This window comes from Myotis daubentonii, chromosome 18, assembly GCF_963259705.1.
Source record: "Myotis daubentonii chromosome 18, mMyoDau2.1, whole genome shotgun sequence".
In the NCBI taxonomy this organism is placed as follows: Eukaryota; Metazoa; Chordata; class Mammalia; order Chiroptera; family Vespertilionidae; genus Myotis; species Myotis daubentonii.
The window spans coordinates 34,094,278-34,121,015 of record NC_081857.1 but is presented as its reverse complement, the minus strand read 5'-3'; the positions used below and the strand labels follow the sequence as shown (position 1 = coordinate 34,121,015).

The window sequence follows — 26,738 nt, the reverse complement described above, 5'->3', positions numbered from 1 at the left end:
CAAGCCATCTGACCCAACCTCCCCCTTCCTCCAGGGACACCCTTAGGGAGGTGGGCAGGAAGCGGGTCCAGAGACATCCCTCAGCATCTTCAGCACCCACCCTCTTTCCTCCGGCAGTGCCACCATCGCCTTCTCCCCTTTCTGAGCCCTGATCTTCCTCCCTTCCTGATGCCCTGGTGCCCCAGTGTCTCTACTGTCAGAACCGCCCCAAAGATCGAGCCCACTTCCCCCTCCCTGCCCATCAGGTCTGACCAGTCCTTGGTTCATTCCTTCTGTGCTTTGCTCCAAATAAAACTTACACCTTTCCCCTGGCCGGCGTGGCTCAGTGGTTGAGCATCGACCTGTGAACCAGGAGGTCATGGTTCGATTCCTGGTCCAGGCATATGCCTGGGTTGCAGGCTCGATCCCCAGCAGGGGGCGTACAGGAGGCAGCCGATCAATGATTCTTATCATTGATGCTTCTCTCTCCTCCTCTCCCTTCCTCTCTGAAATCAATAAAAAGATATTTTTTAAAACTTACACCTTTTTACTCCCAAACGAGTGTTCTTTCTGTACCACCCAAGAAGAACAGTGGCCGGAAGAAGCCCGAGAAGAGACCAGGATTCACTGCTGGGTGTTCCAGATGAAGCAGAAAGCAGGCCCCTTGCCCACCGGAGCCTGGCTAAGGGGACAGTGCCACGTGGAGGCCCCAGGCAGGGCCGCGCGGGCTGCGCTGCTGCCTTGTTTCTCAGTCCGAGAGCTCGGGACACGGGTTCGTTCGGTTTGTGGAAATCGTTGAGCTGTGCTCTTATGATCTGGATGCCATGCTCTATATGGCAATGTAGAGCAATAAAAAACTTTGCTTAAAAATCATTTTTAGAAAGATCTTTTAACCAGGGCATTTTAGTAAACACTTAGCATGGTGATCCACCTAGAGATAAAGTAATACAAAAACTCCAGTCTTAAACTGGTAAATGAGGATAGCTGGGCACTAAACAAGAGGTTTTTCTCGCCTTACAAAAAGGATTAATAATAGAAACTTTTTTTTTGCTTCCCCATGGAGTTAAATAAGATTCTATTGAAACATAACATTTTTTTCAGGGTCGTGGCCACAAGTGAGGCACAACCTGCATTTTGAAGACTTTCCTGCCTTTGCTTTTCTTTCCTCGGCAGTCCTAGGTGCAATCAAAGAAGCACTCAGAATGCGAAGGTCTTGAAACCATTTTGATTGGATGTGCTCCAGCTGAGGCCAGAATGGGGCAAGAAGGAGGCTTCGATAACCTCAGAAGGACAGTTTCAATACGTGGTTCCACGGCCAGTGGGCAGTACCTGGCGACTTCCTGAAACTCCCTGCACAGGGTGCCACAGTTTTATGAGGTAGAAAGAACACTGTGTATTTTAAAAAACAACACACACACACACAAATAGAAACAAAATTCTAGAAAAGTCGTCATGCCCCAGAAATAAAAAAGGGCCCAAAGATAAATGTATACACACATATGAATAATGAATTTCTTTTGTGGCTCGTGGCTCTCCCTTCTTACCTACCACAAAATTGCCTAATGGTCAGGAAGCTGGACAAAATTTTATCCAAACAAAGGTAGAACCAACCAACCCCTGCTAGATCAAATTCTAGGTAAGAATTTCTGACCTGTGTTCTCCCCTGAGGCTACCTGTGCTAATGGCATCCATGAGGTACTGAAAAAGTAGAAATGGTCCAAAGGCCAACGGAATATAATAATCTGCATTCATTTTAAGGTGGTTGTGTATGCTGGATTTTTTGGACAATCTGCATTTTAAGTAACCAGTCACTCCTAACTGCATTTTTTAGCAATTCACTCATTCATTCATTATTCATTCATTCATTCATTCATTCATTCAACAAAACTACATGCTGTTGGTGCTGAACTAAACTGTATATCCATGAGGGAAAAATAAATTTTTACCCCAAGCTGCACAAAAAATTAATCTGAGAGGAATCATAGACCTAAATGTGAAGGCTAAAACAATCAAGTTCCTAGGACAAAGATTTTTTTTTAAACAGGACATAAAAAGCACTACTCATAAAAATAAGATTAATTAGATTTTTTTAAAATTAAGAAATTCTGTACATCAAAAGATAACATTAAGAGAATTAAAAGGAAGCCACAGATGGGGAGAAGATATCTGTAATACTTGTATTGGACAAAGGACACATAGATCAGTATGACAGACAACCCCCCAAAAATGGCAAAAGACCTAAACAGACACTTCACTGAAAGGATATCAAAATGGCCACTAAGCATCTGAATATTATTAATTATTATCAATAATGATCTCAATATTATTAGAGAAATATAAATTTAAATCCCAATGGAATCCACACCCCCTTTTTTAAAGTAAACAAACTAACCATACCAGGCAAAGTTGTGGAGCAACCGTAAATCTCATATCACTGGCTGGAATATAAATTGTTATACCTCTTTGGGAAACTGTTTAGCAGTCTATTTAAAGCTTAATATGTGTATACTCTATAATTCTACAATTCAATCCTGGGTATAAATATAGGATGAATAGTTGTGGGGATCTAATATATAGCATAGTGATTATAGCTAATAACATTGTATTATCTACTTGAAATTTGCTAAGAGAGTTGGTCTTAAGCATTCTACACACACACACACACACACACACACACACACACGGTAACTATGTGAGATGATGGATGTGTTAATAGCTTGATTGCGGTGATCAATTCACACTATCAAAACATCATGTAGTGCACTTTAAATATATACAGTTTTTATTTGTCAAGTATACCTCAAACTGGAAAAGAGATTATTTGTAAGCAGCTTCATTCGTGATAGGCAAAACCACACATCCACCAGTAGAATGAGTACATGAGTTATTGAATATTTATGTAATGGAATAATACACTGCATTGGAAAAGAATGAGCCACTGCTCCCTGCAACAACATGGACGCATTTCATAGACACACTAATGAGTGTAAGAAGCCAGACCTAAAAGTACACACACTGTGTAAGTCACCCATATCAATTTCAAATATTGGTAAAACTAAGATAGGGCGATAGAGGTCAGAACAGTGGTTACCCTCGTGGGACACTGGATGGGAAGGGGCACGAGGAAGCTGGAGAGTGCCAATGTCCTGATCTGGGTGGCAGTTACATGGGTGCACACATATGTAGAAATGCATCATTCTGTACACATAAGCTTTGTGCACTTTACTGAATTTGTACCTCAAAAACTGAAAGTAAAACAAAACAAAACACCCACATAGACCATATCACCTGCGGACATGTCCTACAATAGTCGCTCGCTTTTTCTACAGCCACTCCTACTGGTCTCCTCTCTCCTTAACGTTTCTGGAGCCGCCCCTCCCAGGGAAGGCATGTATGTGAGAACCCTGTTTGTCCTTGCAGACACTGAGCGCATATTCATTTCAGGCGGCAGTGGGAGGGGCCGGCACGGAAATACCGCCTCCGAGAAGTAATCTTTTCTCCCATCAGTACAAGCTCCATAAATGCTTATGGATCAACAACAGTTACTATTTTATATCAATAACACGGACCACACACCTGATATGGGGCATGCGCGACCAGCTTCCCCTTTTCTTATTTAAGACTTCGGTAACCCTACCACGCGGTTCCCGTGTCAGTCCCACGTCCAGGCGAGGAGATGGAGACGGAGGGCGGGTGGGTTAAGTTAGTTGCTCCAGGCCTTGCAGATAGTCAGGTGATGAATGGACATCCCTTCCCAGGTTCTCTGAATGTACAACCTGGACTCCAAACCGCTCGCTGCGGACTGAGTGGGTGGCGTCCAAACCCCGCCCGCGTGTTACCTAACACGCGCGAGTCCGGAGGCAGCCCGTGGGGCTGGGGCTGCCGCGCCGGCCGGGCTTGGCGAGGGATTCCTCGATCGAGGCCCTGAGCCCCGCTCACTGCGCACAGGTGGTTAACCAACTGCGCCGCCTCCTTCCCCAGCGACCTGCAGCCAATTTGCCTGGGGAACCAGGAAGCCTCCCTCCGCTCAGAAACCATACAATTTTTTTTTTCCGACTTCAAAACACACCCCGGAGGTAGGCGTGGGGGTTCCACTCCCCACTCCTGCAAAGAGAGAACCAACTCGAAACTTCCAGAGAAGCAGGAGGAAAACGGGCGGGCGAGGGAGCGGGACGGAGGTGCGGGAAGCTGGGGGGTGGGGGGGGCGGGGAGTTGGGTGATAGGAACGGCCGAGAAGAGCGCAGTGGAAAGTAGAGACAGAAGGCGTCCCAGCAACTCCGAAGTTAAGAGGTGTCAGCGCAGCCCCTTTCTATTGCGCCTGCGCAGTGCCCTTCTCGGGCACCCTCACCCCGTCCCACCGCCGAAGATTTACTCGTCTCCAGGCAACCATTCACCCGAGAAGCCAATCAGAGGGCGCCTCTGGCCCGGCCCTCGCCGTCAGCGTCCAGGCGGAAGGATCCGGTGGGCGCTGGCTCCGCCCTGCCCTGCCCCGCGCTCCCCGGGGAGGCAGGCTTAGGGGCGGGGGCGGCAGGCTTAGGGGCGGGGGCGGGGGCAGGGGCGGGGGCGGCGGGCGGAGGCGTGGTCAGGCCGTATAAGAACGAAGGGGGCGGCGGCCGGGAGGCTCACTTGGTGCCGCTGCCTGGGGCCCCTGGTGACCTCGCCGCTCCTGTTGGGGGGCTGCCCGCGCCAAGGACCTGCGTCTGTCGTCTCCTCTTCCGCCGCTCAGGTGAGTCCAGGGCACCTCTCCTCCAAGGGGGCGAGGATACAGCGGCTCCCGAGAGCCGCGCGCTCTGCCCTCGGGGGTCTGTCCCGGCCGAGCGGAGCTCAGGTCCCGGCCAGCCCCTGGGGGCCGCGGGCAGGGGGGTTGGGGGGGGGGTGCGGACAGGTGCCGGGACCCGGTGCCTCCTTCCCCCGCTGTTCCCTCCTTGGCTACTGCCCTCCACCCCCCGTCCCCGTGGGCCCGGCGAGCCGCTCCGAGACGGAGCTGCAACTTTCCAGAGACTTCGGCCCGGGCTTGGCAAACTTGGCGAGTTCCTGCTCCGCGCGCGTCCCGCGGGCTGCGCGCTGGCCGGGCGCCGCGCGGAGGCCGAAGCGTACGTGATGGGGGCCTTGGGCTCCCGCCCGGAGCCCGCCGGCGCCCCGGCCCCCACTCCCCTCCCCTCCCCTCCTCGCTTGCAGCCTCTCGGGCTCGCACCTGCGCTCCCACCGGCGCGTCCGCCCGCTCCGGCCCACGCAGCGCGAATGCGAATGCGAGTGCGGCGTGTTGGGGAGGCGCCGCGGCCGGGGCTGGTATCAGGCTGGGGTGGGAGGGAGGGTGGGGGGCGCCCCCCAGGCCCGGTGCCAGGGCCCTGGCGGAAACCGTAACACTTTTCTTGGACTCACACCAGCCTGTGGACACCGTGGGCAGCAGAGTGACCCAGGCGAGTGACTTGGGCGCTGCGCTTCTCTCGGCAACTTCTCGGGAAGACGCTGTCCGCGACCTGGTTCCGCCCCTGGTGGAAATGAAACTTGCTTACTGCGTAGACGAAAAGCCATGGCAGTCAGCGGACTCGCCTAGCGGTGCCGCGGGTGGCCCCTAGGCGCTGCTGCCCTGGGAGGTGTCGCAGTTGGGATCGCGAAGGTGGGAGGGGAGTCGGCGGAGGGGGGCGAAGCTGAGCACAGGTTGGTAGCCCGCAGCCGTAGGCGCCTCGGCGGGGCGACCTCACAGCGGGGGGGGGGGGCTTCACCCATCCTCGCTGGAACCTCCGGTTAGGGCTGGACCCCGCGGGAGGGTCGGCTCAGCCCCCCCCCCCCCCCGCCCCTTTCCTTTTGGTGCGGAGTAGGAGGAAGGCTTCCGCGGGGTTGCTCAAGTCCTTGGTTAGGGACCTGCTGCTTTTTAACTTGATTTTTATGGAGTTCTAACGTGCACACAGGGCAGCGCTTGAAGTATCGATGAGGCGTTCAGGAGGGCTGTGTAGTCGTTTGTCTCGTGACCATTGGCGTTCGGGATATTTGGGAGGTGGGTTAGGAACCTGAACCTCCCCAGGAAGTGAAGTGAAGACGATTCAAGTCTCCTGAAGGGAGACTCTGGGCTCGGCCCAGCTGCCCTCCGCCGGGGATGAGAGTGGCCATTGTTGGCTACACTAACCTTTCAACATGTGTAACTTGGCAAGGACTTGGCTGGGAAGGGAGCAAGGCAGCCAGGCCAGGGTGGTAGGAGCGCTTCCGAGGAGAGTCGTGCTGAGGCTCAAGGCCCCGGAGACCACGGGGGCGGGGGCGGGGGGAGGGGAAGGGGGGAGCCGAGACCCGCACAGACTGCTCGCTGAAGCGGGTGGGGTGGGGACGAGAGAATGCTGACCTTTCTCTTCGCTTTCAGGGGAGCGGTCTGAGCTGCACCAGCAGGAATTCTGTCCTTTGCCATTGTTGTTTGTGAAGATGGAAAACTTAATATCTCGGGAGCCAAGCTTTTCCTTGAGATAACTGAAACTTATGCCTTAAGGTATACCCTATCTGTAGCGTGCACTCGTCCTCCACAAGGCGTGTTTAGAGAGCAGCTAGAGTATGCTGTATAGAATTGTTCAGGTAGCTGTGGGGAGAGTCCCAGGGAAAGATGAAAACAAAAACATATCAGTTTCTCTGCCACGAGGCTTCTAAATTGTTACCCCAAACAACGGTCCCTAATTTCACAAGGAACATCAGGGTGTGCATGTGGAGTTAAACAGCGACACTGTGTGTGGACTTGTTTCCGCAACACCTTCCTCATATCTAGAGATTAAGTTGGAGTAACTCTGAAGGGAAGGACTTGGCCCTGGGCCTGTTTGTCAGAATGAACGTGAGGTGAGTTAGCCTAGCACCAGCCCCCCCCCCCCCCCTTTCCTCTGCTCTAGTCTGAGCTCCAGAAGCTCCAGGAAATCCCACCCTGAGTTGCAGAAGCTCCCACCACAGCCCCTCTCCCAGCAGCGCCCCCCTAAGCCTCCATGCCCAGAGGTCAAGGCCAGAGCAGACTGGACATTTTGCACCATCCACCAGAGGACAGAGCAGTCCTCGTCCTTCCTGACGTCCAGGGAACTGGCGGCAATAAAGATAACTTAGGGTGGACCGTAATGCCCCTGCTCTGCCAGTGCCAGTGACCAACGCTTTTGATACCGAATTAGAAAATGACTTTTTTTTTTTTTTAACTGCTCAAGTAAGTAGTACCTTGTCTTCATCTTTGAAATGTTGTGTGCACAGGGTCAATCACTAAAGAGTGAGGAGCCGTGAGCTCTGAGTGGGTGTGCCAAACCTTGCTCACGCTACCAAGAGAAGGTGTGGAAGCTCCAGACTAGTTTTGGGAGTTAAACTAAACTTGTGCTTGGGTTTCTCGGTCTCACACCAGACTGGGCTGTATCTGTTATTGTGAGTGTGTGTGTGTGTGTGTGTGTGTGTGTGAGAGAGAGAGAGAGAGTGTGTGTGGGGGGGGGAGGGGAAGCAATGCCGAGTCTGAGGTGTTACTTGGAATAAAATATTATCAGGTTAGATAAGGTTCGTTGCTTTATTGTGTGGTCACTGAAGTAAACAGGCAGTAAACATGTTCTGCCACGTGGTGCCTTGACTGTAGCGTGTTAAGCTGGCATGCGCTATTATCATGAAGCAGACATCTGTGGGTAAAGGCAGGCTGGTGTGTTTACAGCCACTTGGCTACAGCGGTGCTGGTGACCTGTGCTGCTTCGGGGGTGCCTGGTCTCAGGCTTTTTTATTCTTTCACTAGAGCGTTATAAGGAAGTTCACATTTGTAGTTGAAATGGTTTAGAGGAAGCACCTTGGCACCGACTGTGTCAGGAGTCGCCCTGTGAATTGATGAGAGTGAATGGATTTTGGACAGCTGTCCCCGGTAGCTGCTCTAGAACTGTTTCGGGACTTCTTGGAACAACAGGAAAAAACGAATACGAAGAAACAATTGCTGGTGTTCAGCAGCTCTCCCCGTAGGATGTTTTCAGTCTCCGAGCCTTTTGGGGTCCTGGCCACTGACCCGCTGCCAGTGTTCATTTCTTGGATGGCAGGATTGAGTCAGTAAGTGGCCAAGTGCTCCCGAGGCCTGGTTTGTGCCAGGTGCTGAGGAGGCTGAGGGAACGGTATGCGGAGAGGCCTGGGACTGCCCGGGATGCAGGAGGAGCTGGGCAGCTCAGTGTCCTCGGGCAGGATGTGTGCTCACTGTGGGCGCCCAGAGCAGGGCCTGGCACACAGAGGCTCAGTGGGCGCAGTGCTTGCTGGCACAGGCGGCCCTTCCTCTCAGAGGGGAGGCCGGCTTCCCGTAGGTGTGGTCCAGGTGGGCCAAGGTGCTGGAGATGTGGGGATCCGAAGCTCCTAGACCACTGGTTCTCAACCTTGGCTGCACGTTAGAATCACCTGGGAATCTTTTGAAAATCCTGATTTCTGGGCCTCATCCTCCGGAAGTTATTTCTTTGTTATTGATGTTGTGGCCTCACCCCATAACAAAGAAACAGAATTTCCAAAGGATGAGGCCCAGAAATCAGGATTTTCAAAAGATTCCCAGGTGATTCTAACGTGCAGCCAAGGTTGAGAACCACTGTCCTAGACTGAATGCTGAGTGGTTCCTGGGCCTTTTTCTAAATGGAGGCCTCAGGGGTGTAGGTTTGGAGCTGGGAGGCTGTGACCACTAATTGGCCCACAGCTGAAACCCCTCAAGCTGTTAATTTGGTCCCTTCAGCATCTCCCATCCACCCCACACCGGCCCCCGGCACGGCACCCGCAGCTTTTCTCTGCCCACGTGCCCTCGGCGGTCAGTTCTGCTGAATCTTCGTCTTTGACGTGTTTGTTTTCCACTGCCTTCACTGACCTAGTTCAGGGCCCCGCAGCGGCAGTCAGCTCCTCTCCCCACCAGCCCAGTTCTCCATCCCAAGCTCTTGGGTTGCTACCTTCATAACCCGCAGGCTGAGCTGAGCGTCTTGTCAGGACCTGAACCTTCTTGACCTTCTGTTTATTCTCGACCTTTTGCCTCGGAGTCTTCCCAGCTGCCCTGCCTTGCCTCCCAGGACACATACTCAGAGGTTTGATCAAGCTAATGCTGCTCCTCCCTCACCATCCTCCAATCCATCTTCGGACCCTTCTCAGAGGCTTCTGAGCTATCCCCATCTGAGGGTCCCCTCAATCCCTGCCTCCTCTTAAATACTCCTGACAGTTCTGCTTTGTGCCTTGCTTTCTACTCTCTTCAATCTCATCTTCAATTGGACACACACAAAGTCCCATATCTGCCACCGTATTACCTCCCTGGAAGCACCTGTGAGGAGAACGTCATCCATGAATCCTGAGCCGCTCCCACCCCTTGTGCTGACATAGCTGCTGTCGCCTTGCTTAGCCCTCAGGAGGGTGGGAGAAGGGGCAGTCTTCCACCTGGCCTGGCTGGCTACCCCTCACCCCAAACACACCATGTCTGTTTGTCCCTGACCTGTGCTTGCAATAGTGGAGAGGTGGGCGTGAGGACCCCCGTGGCCAGCTGACTGGGCGGTCCTGGAGTAGCGAGGAGGTAGCTGCGTAGGAGGCCCACCGATCCAGAGCAGAGATGAGGGGGACACCGCTGAGCACCTGCGCGTGTCCGGGTGCTGGCCTGGGTCTCCCGTGCCCAGACCCGTGTGGTCTTGATCCTGACCTCCTCCCCGCTCTGAGGCTGCCGTAGTTGTGTCGACACCTGAGTTCTGGCCCTGGCAGCGCCTGTACCTCTCAGGCTTCAGTTTCTTCATCGTAATAAGGACCATAGACCAGCTCTGTCCAGTAGAAATGCGAGAGCCTCAGTGAAGTTTCTAGTCGTCACATTAAAAAGTAAACATAAAAAATAAAACCAGGTGAAAATAATTTTGTTTAACCCATTATGACCAATATCATTTCAATTTAAAATGATACAAAAATATTGATGAGCTGTTTTACTTTTTTTTGTCTCGTCCTGAATGTTTGAGATCCCCGTGTGTGTTTTACATTCACAGAACATCTGAATTTGGACTTGCCCATTTCTAATGCTCAGCAGCCCCATGAGGCTGTGGGTACAAGATTGGGCAGTGCCAGTCTCCACCATCTGCAAACATGCTTGACTCTCAAATTCTGGTTCTACTTGTGTGGGAGGCAAGAGTTAACACATTTATGGAAGGAGAGTGTCAGCTAGGACATAAGCTCTACAAGGGCAGAGGTCTTTGTCTCATAAGCTTCTAGAACAGCACTGGGAACACAGCAGGCACTCACATATTTGGAAAGAATGAACGGAAATTCAGTCATGGTGGCCACCTCATTGGTAGTCATTCAACTGTGAATGAGACCTGACCCTAGAGCACAGGATGTTTGATTCCTGGCCCAGCATGCCCTGTTGTGTTTTTCTACAGGTGAAAATGCTCATAAGGTAATCAAAGAATTGCAGATCAAATCTGAGGGGGGCAGGGGACCAGGACTCCACAATTTATCAACAATTAAAATTTGGAACTGCAGTGGGAAATAACTTTCCAGTGAAAGCTTCTATGAGATGCCCAGTGACAGTAGCGCCTGACTTGGTAAATGCTGATGTAATGGTAATCATCCTAGTGAGTTACAGTCATGGCTTGTGTGACTCCACACGTTGGCGCACTAAAGGCAAAGTGAAGTGGCTTGGCTGCCGGAAGTGCATTTGTTGCAAAAATAGGTACCACCCCACAGTTTAGCCCTTTACTTTAATCCACCCCTTCACCCCCGATTTTGTACACTTACCCACATCTCTGTTCTTAGCAGCATTTATAATGTTGTCTGAAGGATCACTGGGCCTGCTGCCGTGCTCAGACCTGGAGGTCAGGTAGCTGCTACGTGAATGTTAACTCCAGGGAAGGATCTGTGCGAGCTAAAACCTGGATGGAACCTTGTACATAGCTGGCGTCCGCACTGAAGTGGAGGCCAGCCCGGGCGTAGACATATGTGAGAGGGGTGCATATGTGTCTCACGTATGTGAAGTGCATTTGAGCATCAGAGAACGGCTCGTGCCTTTCCTGAGAAGGCCCAGGGCTGCTGGTGGTGACTAGGCTGCTAGAGGACCGAGGACCTGCTGGGCACAGCTGACCGCTGACCAGAGCTCTAAGGTGGAGAGTTGGATGGTAAAGTTGCCTGTGGGAGCAACCCTTGGTCAAACCTGGAGGCCCTTGAGCACTGTGGATGCAGGTGACCTTGGTCATCCTTACAGTAACGGTCTCTTGCTAGAGGTGGCCCCAGTTTCCCGGTCTAGTCGGTCTCGAAAACAGGATGGCCAGCTCTGGGCATCTCTCCAATGAGTTCAGACCAGTAGCATCTCTGACTTAGAAAGAGGCCTTTGGTAGGAGAGCGTGGGCCACCCAGCAGCAACAAGGCTTATTTCCATTTCAAGTTGCGTAGCTAGCACTTAATAATGCTGACACCTTGGGAAAATCAAAGCTTCTCAGCTTAGCTTCCATCGAAAGGTGTCTATGTTCCGACCTTGTTAATACCTGCATTGGCACCCATTTCCGCAGATCCCTGTACGCCCTCGGAGGTCTGCGTGCCCGTTATACGTGGGCCAGTGTTTTGATTCTGTTTGTGCTGTTGTGGAGCCTGGTGTTATCTCCCAGCCACACTTGCTGAAGCACCCTATTTTGACTGACGGGATGAGCTTTCTGTTTCGAGTCTTCTCAGGGCGGGGTCTGTGGACAGAGCCCCGCCTTGATAACCACGAAGACTGCGTGTTGGCATCCGAGGGGAGGAGGAACTTGGGAGGGAAGGATGTGGTGCAAAGCAGGGCGCCGGCCCAGGGCCGTCTCTTTCTTCAGCGCAGGCAGCGTCCGGGCGCTGTGGGAATCTGCCCCAGCTTCTCAGCCCCGGGAAACTAACTAGTGTCAAGTGGCGAGGAGGATGCTGATGACCCTGAGAAAATAGATTGAGACCTGACTGTGACCAGGGGCCCAGAGTGAGAAAAGCCCATCTGCGGGTTTGTTGTGTCGCTGACTTAGAAATGTTTTCTCTGGCCACAGCTCGGTGGCCCGGGGCAGCCACTGGAACCGAGGGGGAATGTGTTTGTGGGTGTTTGCATGGGCAGCTGTAAACATAACTTTGTGGGAAAAGGAAACAATAAATTTCATTGCCCTTTTCACAAACAAGGCATTATTTTATCTGGTCCTGTTGCCTTGGGCTGTCTATTAATGTGAATGTTTAGTCCCTGTGCGTTAGACACAGGTGTGCCTCAGTTATCTGGAACTTTCTAATGTGCTTGGGGGCAGTGGCGAAGGCTCCAGAATCCCCTCTCCTCCCTGCGGTGGGGCCCAGGCCCTGGTGAGGGGCTGCAGCCAGCAGACAAAGGGCTCGCTCAGGCTTCCCCGGGTCCCAGATAACTTCTGGCCTTCACCCGTCGAGGAATTCGAGGAGTCAGGGAGGTTTGCTCTTCAGAAGGCCACCTCCACCTTGGCCCCGGCTCCGCTCCCTTCCGCCCGCTTATCTGCCGCTGCACATGGTTGTCCGAAGTGCCTGCCATTTTCCTCAGGACGAAGGACTCTCAAGGGTCAGACTAGATGCCGGTGGGAAAGTGGCAGGTGTCCAGTCCCAGGTGCGCTGCGCACACGGGGCGCTCTGTGCCAGCTGCTTCCGCTTCCTCCCTCCTGTGCTGCCTGGGTCCTGCTCACTCTTGCAGAGGGGCCTGCCTTGTCCTTGCAGCTCCGGTCGGGTTACCTGTTTCCTTGTCTGCGGGAGTGTCCTGTCCAGTAGGTGGGCCCTCCCGGTCTCCCCGCCACCGGACCGAGCCCTGGCGGCCCCTTTATGCTGTGAGCAGAGCAAGTGCCTTAGGTGCCCAGGTCCGGAAGGGTCAGCCCCTCCTGTGCCATTACTTCCTCTTCCTGATGCTTGTCCAGCAAGCGGACTCCCAGCTCCTTCCCCTCCTGGCTCCTCCCTTCTGCTTCGTCTGAAATCACTGTCTTGCCCCCCAACCAGCATCCTGGCGCTGCCTCAGGAGGGGACCCAGGCCTTCATCTCCAGCCACTGTCCCTTTAACACAGCATTAGCATAACTGTCAGAGTTTCTATGTGGAATTACACTCAGTTCTGGTGGCTGGCCAGACCGCACCACCCCCCCGCCCCCAATCCAGGATGGGTCTGAGGGGTGCAGTTCTGTACTGACGGCTGTTAGTTCAGTTCTAAATGCGCTGTCTTGCTTTCAGCACCTGCCATCTGACCTCCCCAGGGGGCTCAGCACACCTTTCCCTTGTCTGGTAGAAAACCCTCCCACCTCCCTCCCCTCTCCCGCCTCCTTCCCCTTTCCTCCCTCTTGCTGTCCTCTACTTTCCTACAACTACCTGAGCAAAGAGCTTGTCTTCAAAGCCCTCCCCCCACCCAGCGCATACACCCACGTACCACCTTCAGGGAGCCTCTTACACCCCATTTCTGCTGCTTCCCCCTGGGGCTTCCCTGGGCAGTTGCTTTGCGGATCCTCTTTGTGCCCAGTTTTCTGTCCGTAAAGGGGACAGATACCGTAGTATCTCCCGCACCAGGGGTGTTGAAGGGGCGATGGGGTGGCCCGCACAGAGCCTGCAGCAGTGTCTCCCGCACCTGAGATGTTGTCAAATAGAGTTTGATGGCTCAGACTAGGACACCTGGACAGACATCTAGTCACCTTGGTGTCCTCTGGCCATGGCTGTGGCCACACAGAGAGCCCCCGGAGGGCCCCGCATCTGTCATGCCTGCTGGAGTCTGAGCAAGTGGTGAAATGACCCATGGAAAGGACGTGGGCTGGGTTAGTAAGATGCTCGGTGACGCAACAGCTGATGCGCATCCCACTGAGGGTGGGAGTTCCCACACCGCACGGTGGACAATGCGTCACCACGGTGCCTCTGCCCTCGGGCCACCGGGGGGTCCTGAAGATGACCACAGCCTCTGCTCAGTGCGTCTACTCTGCACAGGCCCTGCTGGGTGCCGACTCAGCTGTTGCTGCCTCAGTGCGTGTGGTGGGGCCAGGGGCCAGCGGAGGCAGGTGCCGCAGTTACATGGGGAACAGGAGGCTGCTTTCTCCTTCTATGGGCAGGACCAACACAATCTCTGTTTTAGAAAAGATCACTTTATTAGCAGTGAGAACTGGGGGACGTTGTCACCAACTCCAAGACTCAGGACAGAGGCTCCCGAGCTGGGGAGCTGGGGACAGGCCTCCTAGTCATCCCTGGTCCTCATTCCTGGGTCGTGGGAAAGGGGCGGTGTAGCTTCCTCGGAGAGCACGTGAGAGTGAAGTGGGGATTGACTGAGTGGCTCAGACCAAGTGCTCTTACACGTGCCTCTCCACACCTTCCTTTTTCAGGAAACAAACAGGCCCAGACTGGGCTCTCCCTCTCAGCCAGCTGCGGGAGGAGGCGGGAGGTTTAATAGGCATCTTGCCATCCCTGCCACTTCTGCTTAAGTTCTCCAGGCTTTTATGTGCAAGTGTCCTCTGTGGTAGACAGAGGAGAGTTTGTGGAAGGTGCCAGCTACACTGCACGGGTCCCCTCAGCCGGGGCCCAGGGACAGCAGGTGTCCGCTCTGCACACACACCTCCAGGGTCCGCCACCAGGCCCGGTCCACTGCCCATGGCCGGGCTCTCACCTGAGCTGGACTGTGTTACCAGGAAGGTCCAGGCTTTTGAGGAAGCAACCAGCAACACTGAGAGGGAAGTTCGCCACGAAAGGAACGCTGAAATGTGTTCGGGCTTCTTTTGTATTTTAAACTTACAGCAGGGGCAGGTGGGGGTGTGGCCCAGTGGGCGGGCTGGACGAGGGGCTGAAGAGAGCTGCAGTATTTCCATGGCAGCTGCATAGGAGTCTCTAGGGCTTTCCCACTAAATATCACGGCCCGGGACTTGCATATGCACCGTCCTTCCCTGGGGAGGCGCGTCTCCACATACACAGCGAATGCTGGACAGTGTCTGTCTCATGCCAGTTACAAGTAGGAGTGAGTGTCGATTTGACCTACGTCTTTGACCTTGAGACCCGGAAGTGCTATTCATGTCTAGGTGCTCTCACCTCCAGCTGTTCCCCTGCCTGTCCTGCTTGCCTGCCTGGAGTACCCTCAGGCTTGCTGGGATCTAGATTAGCTATGGAGCAGGATAGACATTGCTTTTTCCCCTTCCTTTAATGGGCTCAAACACGGGTTTTCAGGTCATCCTGCAAGGAGTGGCTCCGTCCCAGGCAGCGGGGAAGCAAACCTGAGTTAGACATGGCCTCTCCTCAGGGCGCTTGGCTTCCCCTCCTGGCCTCCCTCCCATTTCTGTTGCTACTTCTGTAAACCTGTGTTCTTTTCACGCGTCACAGCCAGAGGAGGGAAGAAAGGGGTTCGAGGGCACCCAAGAGAGTCAGACACGAAAAGATTAAAGAGCTTGGTCATCCTCACCCGTGAAAAGGTGCCTGAATTTTCAAATCAATGAGAACTCGCGGCCCCTGCCAGTGACTGCTTCCCAGGCAGTAAAAGGGAAATCAAAACACAGGACTTTGCCAGGCTTCTAATTAATTTCTTTTTACTGTTTTGTGGATTTTTGAACTAGAATTTGCCTTGAACCAGGGTCTTTCGTGAGCTGGGCATGTGTGTTTCATGTGATCCTTTCACATGGGGATTATACCAATGTTGATTCGTGTGGTTAATTAAAATGAAAACTGTTCCACTAAGCCCCGGTGTGTTCTCTAAGCATTAAGGGCCCGTGACTTGGATTTATTAGTAATACCAATGTTTGTCTAAGCAACTGGAAAATGTGCTTCTGATGTTTGAAATTGCTTGGATCGGTGAGGGAAAACAAAGGATTCCTTGCTAGCAGGATCAATACCTCATCCCGGGTTCTCCTATCAGCTAAGCACCGAATCGGAGCCCAGCCTAAGTCTGCGCCTTCAGCAGCGTGAGCTCCTCTCTGAGTCATGGTAAACGGGGAGAGGGAGAAACTGCACCACGGACTTGGTGTTTGCCGTGTGCCACACTGTGCTCATATACAGACTACTAGAAGCTAACTCCATTCTTCATGAGTGTGTCAGAAGACATTGGCATGGGAGAAGCCAACCACAGGCATGGGACAGTCTTGAAAATGTTATTGCCTTTATTAAGGCCCTTGCCGCTGTAGCTAATAATCAACATAACAGTGTCATGTGAGGGTGGCTATCATGTGTCTGAAATGAGAAACAGCAATTCTTACACAATTACAAGGAACATTTTTGGATAACAAACATAGAAGGAAGCTAGATGAGATGGCTTATCCAGTGTGGTTCTTTTGTTTTGGTAAACAGTGGACATCTTCTTTTACACAGAACATAAGTAGAAACGTGGCTGGAAGCCACCCTTGAGGAGAAATGGTCTCCCCTCCCCTGCCCACCCCCTGGAGATAAGCATTGAAGGCTTGGAGGGGAAGCTTCTACGTGTGTTTGACTTTGGCACATGGATATGGGGGGGGGGGGGCGGGGAGGGGACAGGAAAGGCACTGAAGGAATTCAGTAAGGTAGCAGATGAGTAGAGGCTGATGGGGGAAGATTTTAGAACACCGATAATAAGACTAGCTTTTTTCAGCTAACATATGTATAGGTTCTAAATTCAAAAGGGATACATTTTTCTTCGTCTTCTGTCTGCCAGCTTGTGGTGGTATTTGGTGTGGGCTGAACTACTGTGTGTCCTTCCAGATGTTTCAGATCGCATAAGCACCAAAATTTATACTTTTGCGCACAGTTTTGCACTTGCTTTTCTGTTAATAAATCTTGATGAGCACTTCATGTTCATTCAGATAGAGCTGTCACTCTTCTTTCGGACAACCACATGCGTTGGTATGTGTAGCTTTATACATAATTCTCCAGGTTTTGTGCAAAATTGCAAGCATGTCCATGGGATAACACCCCAAGTAGACTTCCTGGAAATAGAACCGCGGTGTCCAAGGATATGGCCCCTGAAAACCGAGAGTGCCGCATTGTTCTCTAGAGAGAGGCCCGGGCATGTACCCAAGGTGACTGCTGCTGGGTCTTCGCCAATCTGATAGGTCAGAAGGATACACTGAAGTCTTCATCTGCCCGTCCCTTTAAGGGAAGGTTGGATGTTGTGCATCTGAGCCACTGTCCATGCCCTTTGACCCTTCCTCTATTAGGTTTGGAGAATTTCTGATCGGTAGAAGCTTGTTATTCATTAAGGAATATTTGCCTAATGTTACAAATATTTTTCTTTGTCTTCTGACTTCTTCATGGTGTTTTTACCATGTAGAACTTCAATTTTTATATAGGCAAATGTATCAATTTTTGTGTGACTTTGGGGTTTTATATGTTGTAGAAAGGACTATGTAAGTATATAGGTACCGTGTTTTTTCCTAGTACTCTTAGGGTTTCATATTTTATACTTAAGGTTTTGGGTTTTTTTAGTGAACACTATTACAGATGTCCCCATTTCCCCCCCTTTGCCCACCTCTACGCATGCCCCGCCCTCCCCTCCTGGCCCTCACCACACTGTTGTCTCTGTCATGGGCTATGCATACATGTTCTTGGCTAATCTCTTCACCTTCTTCCATCCAGTCATTGCCCTGTGACACTTGACGTCTGTCTCAGTATCCATGCCTCTGGCTCTGTTTCATTTGTCAGTCTATTTTGTTCATTAGTTTCCACATGGACATGTGATCATATGGTATTTGTCTTCCTCTTTCCCTGCCTGGCTTATTTTGCTTAGCACAATCCTCTCCAGGTCCATCATTGCTATCTCAAAAGGTAAGAGTTTCCTCCTTTTTACAGCCACGTAGTATTCCAGTGTATGGATGTACCACATTTTTTAAATCCATTCACCTACTGATGGGCACTTGGGCTGTTTCCAGATCTCAGCTGTTGTAAATAACCCTGCTGTGAAATGGGGGTGCTTATATTGTTTCTGATTGGCTTGAGGAGAGGTGCATAAAGGCCAGATGGACGTGGCCAGGCCTTGGCTGCGTGCTGCCTCTGCCCCTCGATTCCAGCCTCAAGCTCATGTTGCCTTTCAGTCATCTTGTGTCCCATCCCTATAAGTGGTCTTCCTGTTCACCCCAATCAAAGGACACTTCTCTCTCCTACCCTCCTAGTACATTTTCTGTCTGTCACACCCACCTTCTTAATGACCAGCTCCTGGAAAGCTCGGCTCGCTCTGTCCAATGGCACCCCAACCCTGACAACCACCCCATTGATGTGAGCGCCCTAGGTAAGGCAAGGACCCCTGACCCCAGAGCAAGACTAACAATCCAAGCTGACACCCAGGACCGCGCATGCTGGCTGTGCATCCGAAGCAGCAGCTCCCATGCAGTGCACCTGCAGAGGGCCGTGGGGCGGTTCTGTGTGTCCAGCGGGTCAGGAAGGTGAAGGGTGGGAAAGCTGCCCACGTGAAGTCTGAGGGCAGCACCTTGACCTTTTGTTTTAGCTCCTCCGTCCCTGTGGTCCACCGGCACCTGGACTCCGATATATCAGTATTTTTTAATAGGTTAGGATTTCCAAGAATTGACTGGTTTTCATTTTCAGCAAAGTGTAACTTAGTTGAAAATTGCTTTGGTGACTTTGGGCTCTCGTAGTGATGTTTCTCTCCTGGTGCTGAGCGCAAGCTTCCTCCTCCTGGGATAGTTCCAAGGCGCTAGTGTTCAAACCACAGCTGGAAGGTGACACTCCCCTGAGGAAGCTCCCCGCAGGCTGAGCGGGCCTCCTGGCGGGCAGAGCTGTTCCCCACACAGCTGGCCTAGCCCTTTGCAGTCCAGGACTTTAGTCACCTCCTCGGGCAGACCCCTCCCACAAGCACAAGGACATGGGGTTGTTGCCAACAGGACCGCAGTGCACTTGCCCCTGATGGGACTGACCCATTCCCTCTTCTTGGGCAGTTACAGCCCCGACTTGAGAATTCATCTGTTCACGGGGTGAAGGAAGGCTTTTCTGTGGCTCCTGTGTGCTGTGTGTGGCCTTGGTAGCAACCAGTTAAGATGCAGTTAGGGAGCAGGAGAGGTCATGTCCACAGAAAACAAGGACATGTAGCAAAACCTGTGGGCCCTCTAGCGACTAATGATGTGCTCAGGCTGCTTGGGGTAACGAGTTTGTCTCCTCATCACACAAACCAATGCAGTCCACCCCCACCCCCACCCCCACCCCCGCCCCCACCCCTCCCTCAGACCAAACAAGCAAACAACAAGCGCGGAGACAAAGCTGTGAAGCCATCCAGTGTGGTACAGGGTCCACGTGTGAGCTTTGTCCTTACTTCCTGGAGACACTGTCCTTGATGCACTTAACTCCCTTCATCCTCACAGCAGCACCCGCAGTAGGGGCCGCGCTTCCCTGTTTACAGGAAAACGTTCAGAGAAAAATCACCCCGAGTCCCTGGAGCTGCTTTGCCACGTAGAAGTGAACCCTAACTCTGTTTCTCGCCCCCCACTTTCAGTTTCCCTGGCAAGACCGTCCCCCACGATGGCGGAGGAGAGCAGCCGTCGCGGGGACTGCGCGTCCTGCAGCGTGCTCAGCTGGGACCAGGTGAGCCGGCTGCACGAGGTGCTGAACGAGGTTGTGCCGGTCCACGGGCGGGGCAACTTCCCGACCTTGGAGCTCACCCTGAAGGACATCGTGCAGACCGTGCGCAGCCGCCTGGAGGAGGCAGGCGTCCCGGTGCAGGACGTCCGTCTGAACGGCTCTGCCGCCGGCCACGTCTTGGTCAAAGACAACGGCTTGGGCTGCAAGGACCTGGACCTCATCTTTCACGTGGCTCTTCCCACCGAGGTAGAATTCCACCTGGTCCGGGACGTGGTCCTGTGCTCCCTCCTGAACTTCCTGCCGGAGGGCGTGAACAAGCTCAAAATCAGCCCGGTGACCCTGAAGGAGGCCTACGTGCAGAAGCTGGTGAAGGTGTGCACGGACACGGACCGCTGGAGCCTCATCTCCCTCTCCAACAAGAACGGGAGGAACGTGGAGCTGAAGTTCGTCGACTCCATCCGGCGCCAGTTCGAGTTCAGCGTGGACTCCTTCCAGATCATCCTGGACTCCCTGCTCGTCTTCTACGACTGCTCCAGCCAGCCCATCTCCGAGCTCCTGCACCCCACGGTGATCGGGGAGAGCATGTACGGGGACTTCGAGGAAGCCTTGGACCACCTGCAGAACAGGCTCATCGCCACCAAGAACCCCGAGGAGATCCGGGGCGGCGGGCTGCTCAAGTACAGCAACCTCCTCGTGCGGGACTTCCGGCCCGCCGACCAGGAGGAGATCAAGACGCTGGAGCGCTACATGTGCTCCCGGTTCTTCATCGACTTCCCGGACATCCTGGAGCAGCAGAGGAAGCTGGAGACCTACCTGCAGAACCACTTCGCCGAGGAGGAGAGGAGCAAGTACGACTACCTCATGATCCTGCGCCGGGTCGTGAACGAGAGCACCGTGTGCCTCATGGGGCACGAGCGCAGGCAGACCCTGAACCTCATCTCCCTCCTGGCCTTGCGCGTGCTGGCCGAGCAGAACATCATCCCCAGCGCCACCAACGTCACCTGTTACTACCAGCCGGCTCCGTACGTCAGCGACGGCAACTTCAGCAACTACTACGTGGCCCAGCCCCCAGTGACCTACAGCCAGCCCTACCCCACCTGGCTGCCCTGTAACTAACCTTGAGACCTGAGGGTTTTCTCAGTGGGGAACCCCCAGAGGGCAGGGCTCTCAGGTAGGGGAGCCTCCTTCTAGATGTAGGTGTTTGGCTTTTAAAGGGGAACTCAGCTCTGATTCTGCTTTTTTTTTCTTTGTGGACCCATTGCAGTGGGTCTACAGTCTATCGTGAGCCAACCCTGAAGGGACCGGTATTGCAGTGCCACTTTGGAAAATGCTGTAGGAAGTATGGCCTCTCCACTTCTTTCCCAGACAGACGCTCACACGTCACGTCCCGAACGACAGCGCAGGGGCCTGAGCTCTGTGCGGTCGCTGAGATTGGGGGACGCGTGGGCAGCCGACGAGGGGGGCTAAGCTGCTCGTCTCCCTGGAGCCTGGAGCAGGCTGTGCTGGCCCTCGCTCGCCCGGGATTCTCAGTGACATGAAAGTTGTGCTGATAGTCTATTTTCTCGTTCAGCTTTAGCTAGGCATGCCGTTGTAAACACGAGGGTGCTCCTTTCTGTTCAAAGGACTGCGTGGTTTATGTTTATTCCCTGTCAGCAGAGCTGAGGATTGCTTTCATCAATAAACCAAAGCCAATTGCTGGAGAATCGAGGTCTGGTTGGAAGTGGTATATGGTTTAGATGTGTGCTATCCTGAGGAATTGTGTGAGACATTGCTGAGGAAAAAAAAAAAAGGAAAAAAAAAGGTCTTTTCTTGAACTGTAACTTGAAAACAAAATAAAATGTGGAACCTAATGTTAAAATAGAATTATGGTGGTGGGGGGTGATTGTAAATAGGAAACAAGAATGTTCAATTTTTTTCTTCTTTAAGGAATTCTTCTGGAATGACACTTCTCGTTTCCTCATCAGCTCATCACTTTTGTTTTTCTCCTCCGGAGACGAAGGGTTGTGTGCCCAGGGTCCTTGAGACTGACGTGTGGTGACTGACGCTTTAACTGGAAACCCACTCTGATCACATTCCAAGTATGACAAGCTGTTTTTTCTGGAGTACTTGTGCTGACTATTTTTGTTGTTGTTGTTTTTCAAAAGTAGAGATTTTCTCCTCCAGGTTTTGTTTGACAGCAAATGAATTCAGGAATTTCTGTGACCTGTGGAAGGACCTGCCCTTGTGGGCGGAGTTCTTTGGCTCTCAGTCGCTTTAGGATGGAACTGCTGTCCCCACGCTGTGCTGTGCGAGGGGTGGGGGGTGGAATGGAGCATCAGGTGGGGGCTGAGCATCCAGCCAGGCCTGGTATGCCCCAGCCGTGCGGAGGCCCCTGGCAAGGATCGATTCTGGTGTGCCTGGGGAAGAATTGAGTGAATGAAGAAGAATCTTCCTTATTCCGGTAGATTTGACCAGACCTGTTTGTATTCTGCACTTTAGAAGGAAAACAGTATTAACCTCTAGTCTAAAGCAAGCTTAGTAAATAGAGAGTTCTAGGCTGTCGCTTTCCCAGTAGATTAAAGAAGGGATTCTGTGTGTTGAAACTTCATGTACCATCTCTTAGCAAGCATCACTTCAGGGTATCAAGGACAAAGAAATTCAATATTGCCAGCCAGCCTGGTTTCTAAGGTGATTTAATCTAGCCCGTGGCCCTGATGTTCAGTTTCCTCCGTGGCCAGAAAACCCAAGCCCAGAGTGATTGCGTTCTCCTTGCTTTAATAAGCAATGATGTTACCTTGATGCAAAAATGCTTCATAGAAAAGGAGTGGTTTACTTTTTTCTGAAGATTATATTTTCAGGTGGGTTGTGGGTTTTTTTGTTTTGTTTTTTCTAGAATGTGATGTTTTGGTCGCTTAAAAGCAGATGGGGCAGGACTGAACCCCAAGGCGTACCTGGTCTCCAGGTTGTGCTGTATTAGGTGGACAGAGGCCACTTCTTAGTGTAACCAGCTCCTGTTTTCCTGGGAGCCAGTCACATGTAAATTCACTGGCTGCGAGTCAAGGCCCATCAACATTGGAGGGGCGGGGCGGGGCGGGCGCTTCAGTGTGAAGAGGGAATCCCGACTTGAAAAACAAGGTGGTCATCCATGACCTTAAACGACTGCCGTTGTGGTCAGATGGCAGCATGTTTGCCCCCCAAGGGCAGATCTGTTTAACCACATGTTAACCCTGATGAAGCTGCCAGCACCAGGCCCTTGCAAACAGGTCAGTACTGCATCCGCCCAGGAGGCTTGGGGAGGGGGCGTAAGGCTCCCGGGGAAGGTAGGGCCAGAACCCCACCAAGGAATTAAATTTCAGTGTGGCCTTGATGTTCTTTCTGCTCATTGTTTTTCCTAGCTGGTACTAGTCCTTTTAGGGGAGGCACAGAAGATGCTAGAAATTCCCAGCCCCCCAGTTCTTGGCCATCCCTGCAGGACGGCCAGCTTGGTACAGTCTTTTCACCTGAAGTCTCAGGCAGCCCCTCTGCTTGGAGTTTGAGAGGAGACGTGTTGGGGAGCCATCAGGGTGGAAGCTGCAGGGACCGGGCTGGCCGTCTCCACCCGCGCTGGGCGCGTTTGCCTGCCTCAGATCAGCCCGGTAACCTTGGGCTCCAGGTGTCTGGAAATCCCAGCTGCAGCCTGACTTTCATGCTGCTCACGAGCACGGGGCACTCTGAACCCGCTCCGGGCCCAGCAGTTCTTCTTTTCTGCGTGTTGAGTAACATGAAACGCGGCAGTGGCCAAGGGCACTAACGTTCAAGTGCAAGTTCTCGCGTGCATGCAGCAGCCGCCATGGCTGCTCGGGCGGCTTTCCGAGGCCTCCTGCAGGTGTGCAGCTGGCCTCCCGCCTGCCGCTGGGAACCAGGGAAGCAGGACCTCTCCCCTGGTGCTGGCAGAAGGGCACACACACTGAGTTCCTGGCCCTGCGCTTGTCTCCCCCTCAGACCTCACCTTGGCAGGGAGACGCTGTTCCTCACTCAATAACTCCAACTCGGAAACTAAACTCCAAATCACCACCACCTTAAATCAGGGTTCCTGCCCACAGCCTGTGGGATGTGGCCTGAGCCACAGCCGGAGGCCTGGCAGTTGGGGCAGTCGGTAGGAGCAAAGCTGGGTTCCTGATAGATGGCAGCGAATGTGGTTTGGCATTTCAGTTTTCTTCCGCCCAGTTTGAGTTTTCCCCTGGAGATTTGAGTTAACGGTGAGCTGCGCGTGAACCTGTGGGCTTTCTGTGTGGGTTTGTCTCTGTGTGGTTTGGTTTTGTGACGATGCATTAATAAACAAATGGCGAGCGCCTCTCCACCGGCGCTGGCCCCTTCCCTTCCCGGTAGGAGGATTTGAACTAGTACTGCTTTCTTCACTGGGGGGAGTGGTGCCACTCAAAAGCAACTTGCTGACTCTCGGAATCCCTCCTCTCTAGTGAGCCTCCTGGGACTGGTGCCTTGTTTTAGGGTGCAGCTATTCTAAGCTTCACTGTCCTCTCTCAGAAAATAAATGGCAGTTATCCAGTTGTGAGGAGAGACCCCGAAGCTCACCTGTGCTGTTACTTCTGGGGTGTCAGATTGTGGCTCCACACTAGGGCGAACCCTTCGGGGGGGCGCTGTCTGTGAGGTGACAGAACTTTGAGTTGCCAAGGTTGCATTTGTGCCCTTAACCTGGCAGAGACCAGAATGTCACAGCTGACTTTGGAACATACTCCAAACCAGCCAGTGACATTCAGAGGACCAGGGGAAGTGTGTGTGTGTGTGTGTGTGTGTGTGTGTGTGTGTGTGTGTGTGTGTGTGTTTTGGGGGTGGGGGGCGTATATTTAAAAAGACCTGGCAACTTTTCAGGATTATTTGTGGAGACTGCCAAGGTGAGGATCAGAAACGAAAATGCTTTTTTTGTGAGTTCAAGTTCTAAATTTTGTTGACCTATCACTTACAAAAAAATAGGTTAAGTGTCAGCAAAAGAAATGTTTGGATTTTTGCCTGGGCTGGTGAGAGTTGGTGCAAATTTTCGTGTTTGCATAGGAGGCGAGGAGACCATCCACCAAAGAGGAAGTCGTTAAATAATATGGATCTGTGGGTGTTTTAAAACTCCAGGCCATCTGGATGTTTTGCTTTTTTTTTTTTTTTTTTTATGGATTAAAAAAAACTGCTTTAGGAAAATTGAGAGTTTATATCCCTTAACTTCCAAATTCATGTAGGTAAAAGTAAGACACTCATTAGACTAAATTGAAAGTTTTTGTTCCTCTAGAAATGTTAATTTCTAAATTAACCTTCGAAATGTTAATTTGCTAGTGGTACCTAGGATGCATGAGGTTTCCTCTCTGGTGTAATGGTCACTGACCTTCCTACGTGAAGCAGGTAAAGTCACTTGTCAATGCAAAATGTATTAGAACTTGATGAAATAGCGCTTTGAGTTTGAGAAATAAACGTATATTTAAAAAAAAATACCTGTCCGTTATGCGACCTGACTGTGCTCAGTTCTTTGTGTGTCTTCAGCGGGGAACTTATTTTGGGTTTCCGGGAAGATGCTGCGTGGGGGTGGGTGGTTGTCGAAAGCAACCCTGGTGCTGCTCTGAAGGATGGCGCTTTCTCCAGGGGGCACACGGTTACCTCGGGGCGCACCACTCCCATCCCAGCTGGACTCTTCTCCAAGGCGCCCGACTGATGAAACCGAGCCTGATTGTGGACCACGGCCCTCAGCGATGCCCACGCCGCTGGTGCAGTCCTGAAATCTCCCTTCACGAAACCTCGCTGGATTTCATGCTAAAAGCTGGGTGGTTCTGAGCTTGACCTTGGCCCCATACCCCTCTCAATAAGAGAGACAAAATAACTGCTGTATACAACAGCTACCGTGGTCTCATCACATTTTAAAGGAAGCACAGGTGTGAACGAGTGGCAGGTGGTATTGATGGTGTCTGGAGGGTACAGAGAGAGACTAGATCGCACACGGCGACCAGCTTGCTTCCTGACCCTCTGCCCCCAGCCCTGCCCCTGCCATGGCCTCTCTTCCTTGCTGTTCTTTCTTGAACTCCTACAGTTTTCCTGTAACTGCCATTTAAAAAAAAAAAATGTATGGCTTGCCCTGTTATGGCTCAGTGGATGGAGCATCGGCCTGTGGACCAAAGGTTCCCTGGTTCGATTCCGGTCAAGGGCACGTATCTTGGTTGCAGGCTCCCCCCTGGCCTGGGCCCTGGTTGGGGCGCGTGCAGGAAGCAACCAATAAATGTGTTTCTCTCACGTCGATGTTTCTCTCTCTGTTTTTCCCTCTCTCTTCCACTCTCCCTAAAAAATCAATGGAAAAACATCCTCAGGTGAGGAACAACAACAGAAACCAAAAGCAAAAATGCACGTCTTTGTGTAAAAATGCTTCACACCCTGTCTTCAGCCTGCCTGTTCTCAAACCTTTCCGTCTGAGACGAGCCTCCTCGAGGGCAGCAGGCGTGGAGTCCGCCTCCAGGTCGCTTCTTGGGGGTGTCCATTCGATGACCCTTCCCCTGGGAAGCCAGCCCGCACCATCCCTGCTGTCTGCAGCCCTAGCGTTGACTTCCTCTGTCGTCCTCGCCTCGCAGTGGCTGGACTTTGGATCCAGAACTGCTCAGGAAGGTTGGGGTGACTCTCCTCCCTCCATGATCACAGAATTGGGCCCAAATCAAAGAGCAGTTTTACGATCCTGTTATGTTTGCCCGTGAGCCAGCTCCCAGCGCCTCTCCTCCCCTGGACTGCCTGTTCCCTCGCCGTGTTCCTCCACTCTGCCCCTGTGGTGTTGCCTGCAGCACTTGCGTGGGCTCCTTCATGAGTCTTGTCACTTTGCCTGTTATTTTTCTTGACTCATCCGTGGGCTCTTTCTAAAACAGATGCGGTCCTAGCCGGCCTGGCTCAGCGGATCGAGTGTCGGCCTGCGGACTGAAGGGTCCCAGGTTTGATTCCCGGTCAGGGCACATGCCTACGTGGTGGGCTCGATTCCCAGCGTGGGGGCATGCAGGAGGCAGCCGATCAATGATTCTCTCTCATCATTGATGTTTCTATCTCTCTCTCCCTCCCTTCCTCTCAGAAATCAATAAAAAAATGTTTTTAAAAATAAATAAAACTGGTGTCCCTGTGCCCGCCCATACCATAAAACCTGCGGAGACCTGACTGTGCAAGGGCAGGTGTCAGACCTAAAAATCTGAAGCGTCTGGCACAGCTCGCTCCAGGCCACCTTCCCAGCCCTTTACCGACTCCCCTAAGCAGGTCTCCAGCGCCCACAGGTCCTTCCATGCCCCCACCGTGCGGAGAAGCCCCAGGGCACCCCGTGGCGATGTCACTCGTTCGCTGCCTTCCCACCCGCCGTCTC

The 26,738-nt window shown here is 52.6% G+C and overlaps 1 protein-coding gene across 2 annotated transcripts; it reads left to right on the top strand.

The window, feature by feature from the left end:
• Positions 1–4,571: 4,571 nt before the first annotated feature.
• Positions 4,572–24,537, top strand: TENT5C (terminal nucleotidyltransferase 5C). Of its 2 annotated transcripts, XM_059673514.1 has the most exons (3): positions 4,604–4,705; positions 6,335–6,457; positions 19,314–24,537. In XM_059673514.1, exon 3 carries the CDS (start codon positions 19,340–19,342, stop codon positions 20,513–20,515), a length of 1,176 nt encoding a protein of 391 aa, XP_059529497.1. In that variant the 5' UTR covers positions 4,604–4,705; positions 6,335–6,457; positions 19,314–19,339; the 3' UTR covers positions 20,516–24,537. The 2 variants fall into 2 exon arrangements, with proteins under 2 accessions (XP_059529498.1, XP_059529497.1); XM_059673515.1 differs by lacking the exon at positions 6,335–6,457 and having other exon boundaries at positions 4,572–4,705.
• The last annotated feature ends 2,201 nt before the right edge of the window (positions 24,538–26,738 follow it).

Bases quoted from the DNA above. Each gene is read 5' to 3' on its own strand.
- TENT5C (XM_059673515.1), top strand. From the start codon at position 19,340: ATGGCGGAGGAGAGCAGCCGTCGCGGGGACTGCGCGTCCTGCAGCGTG.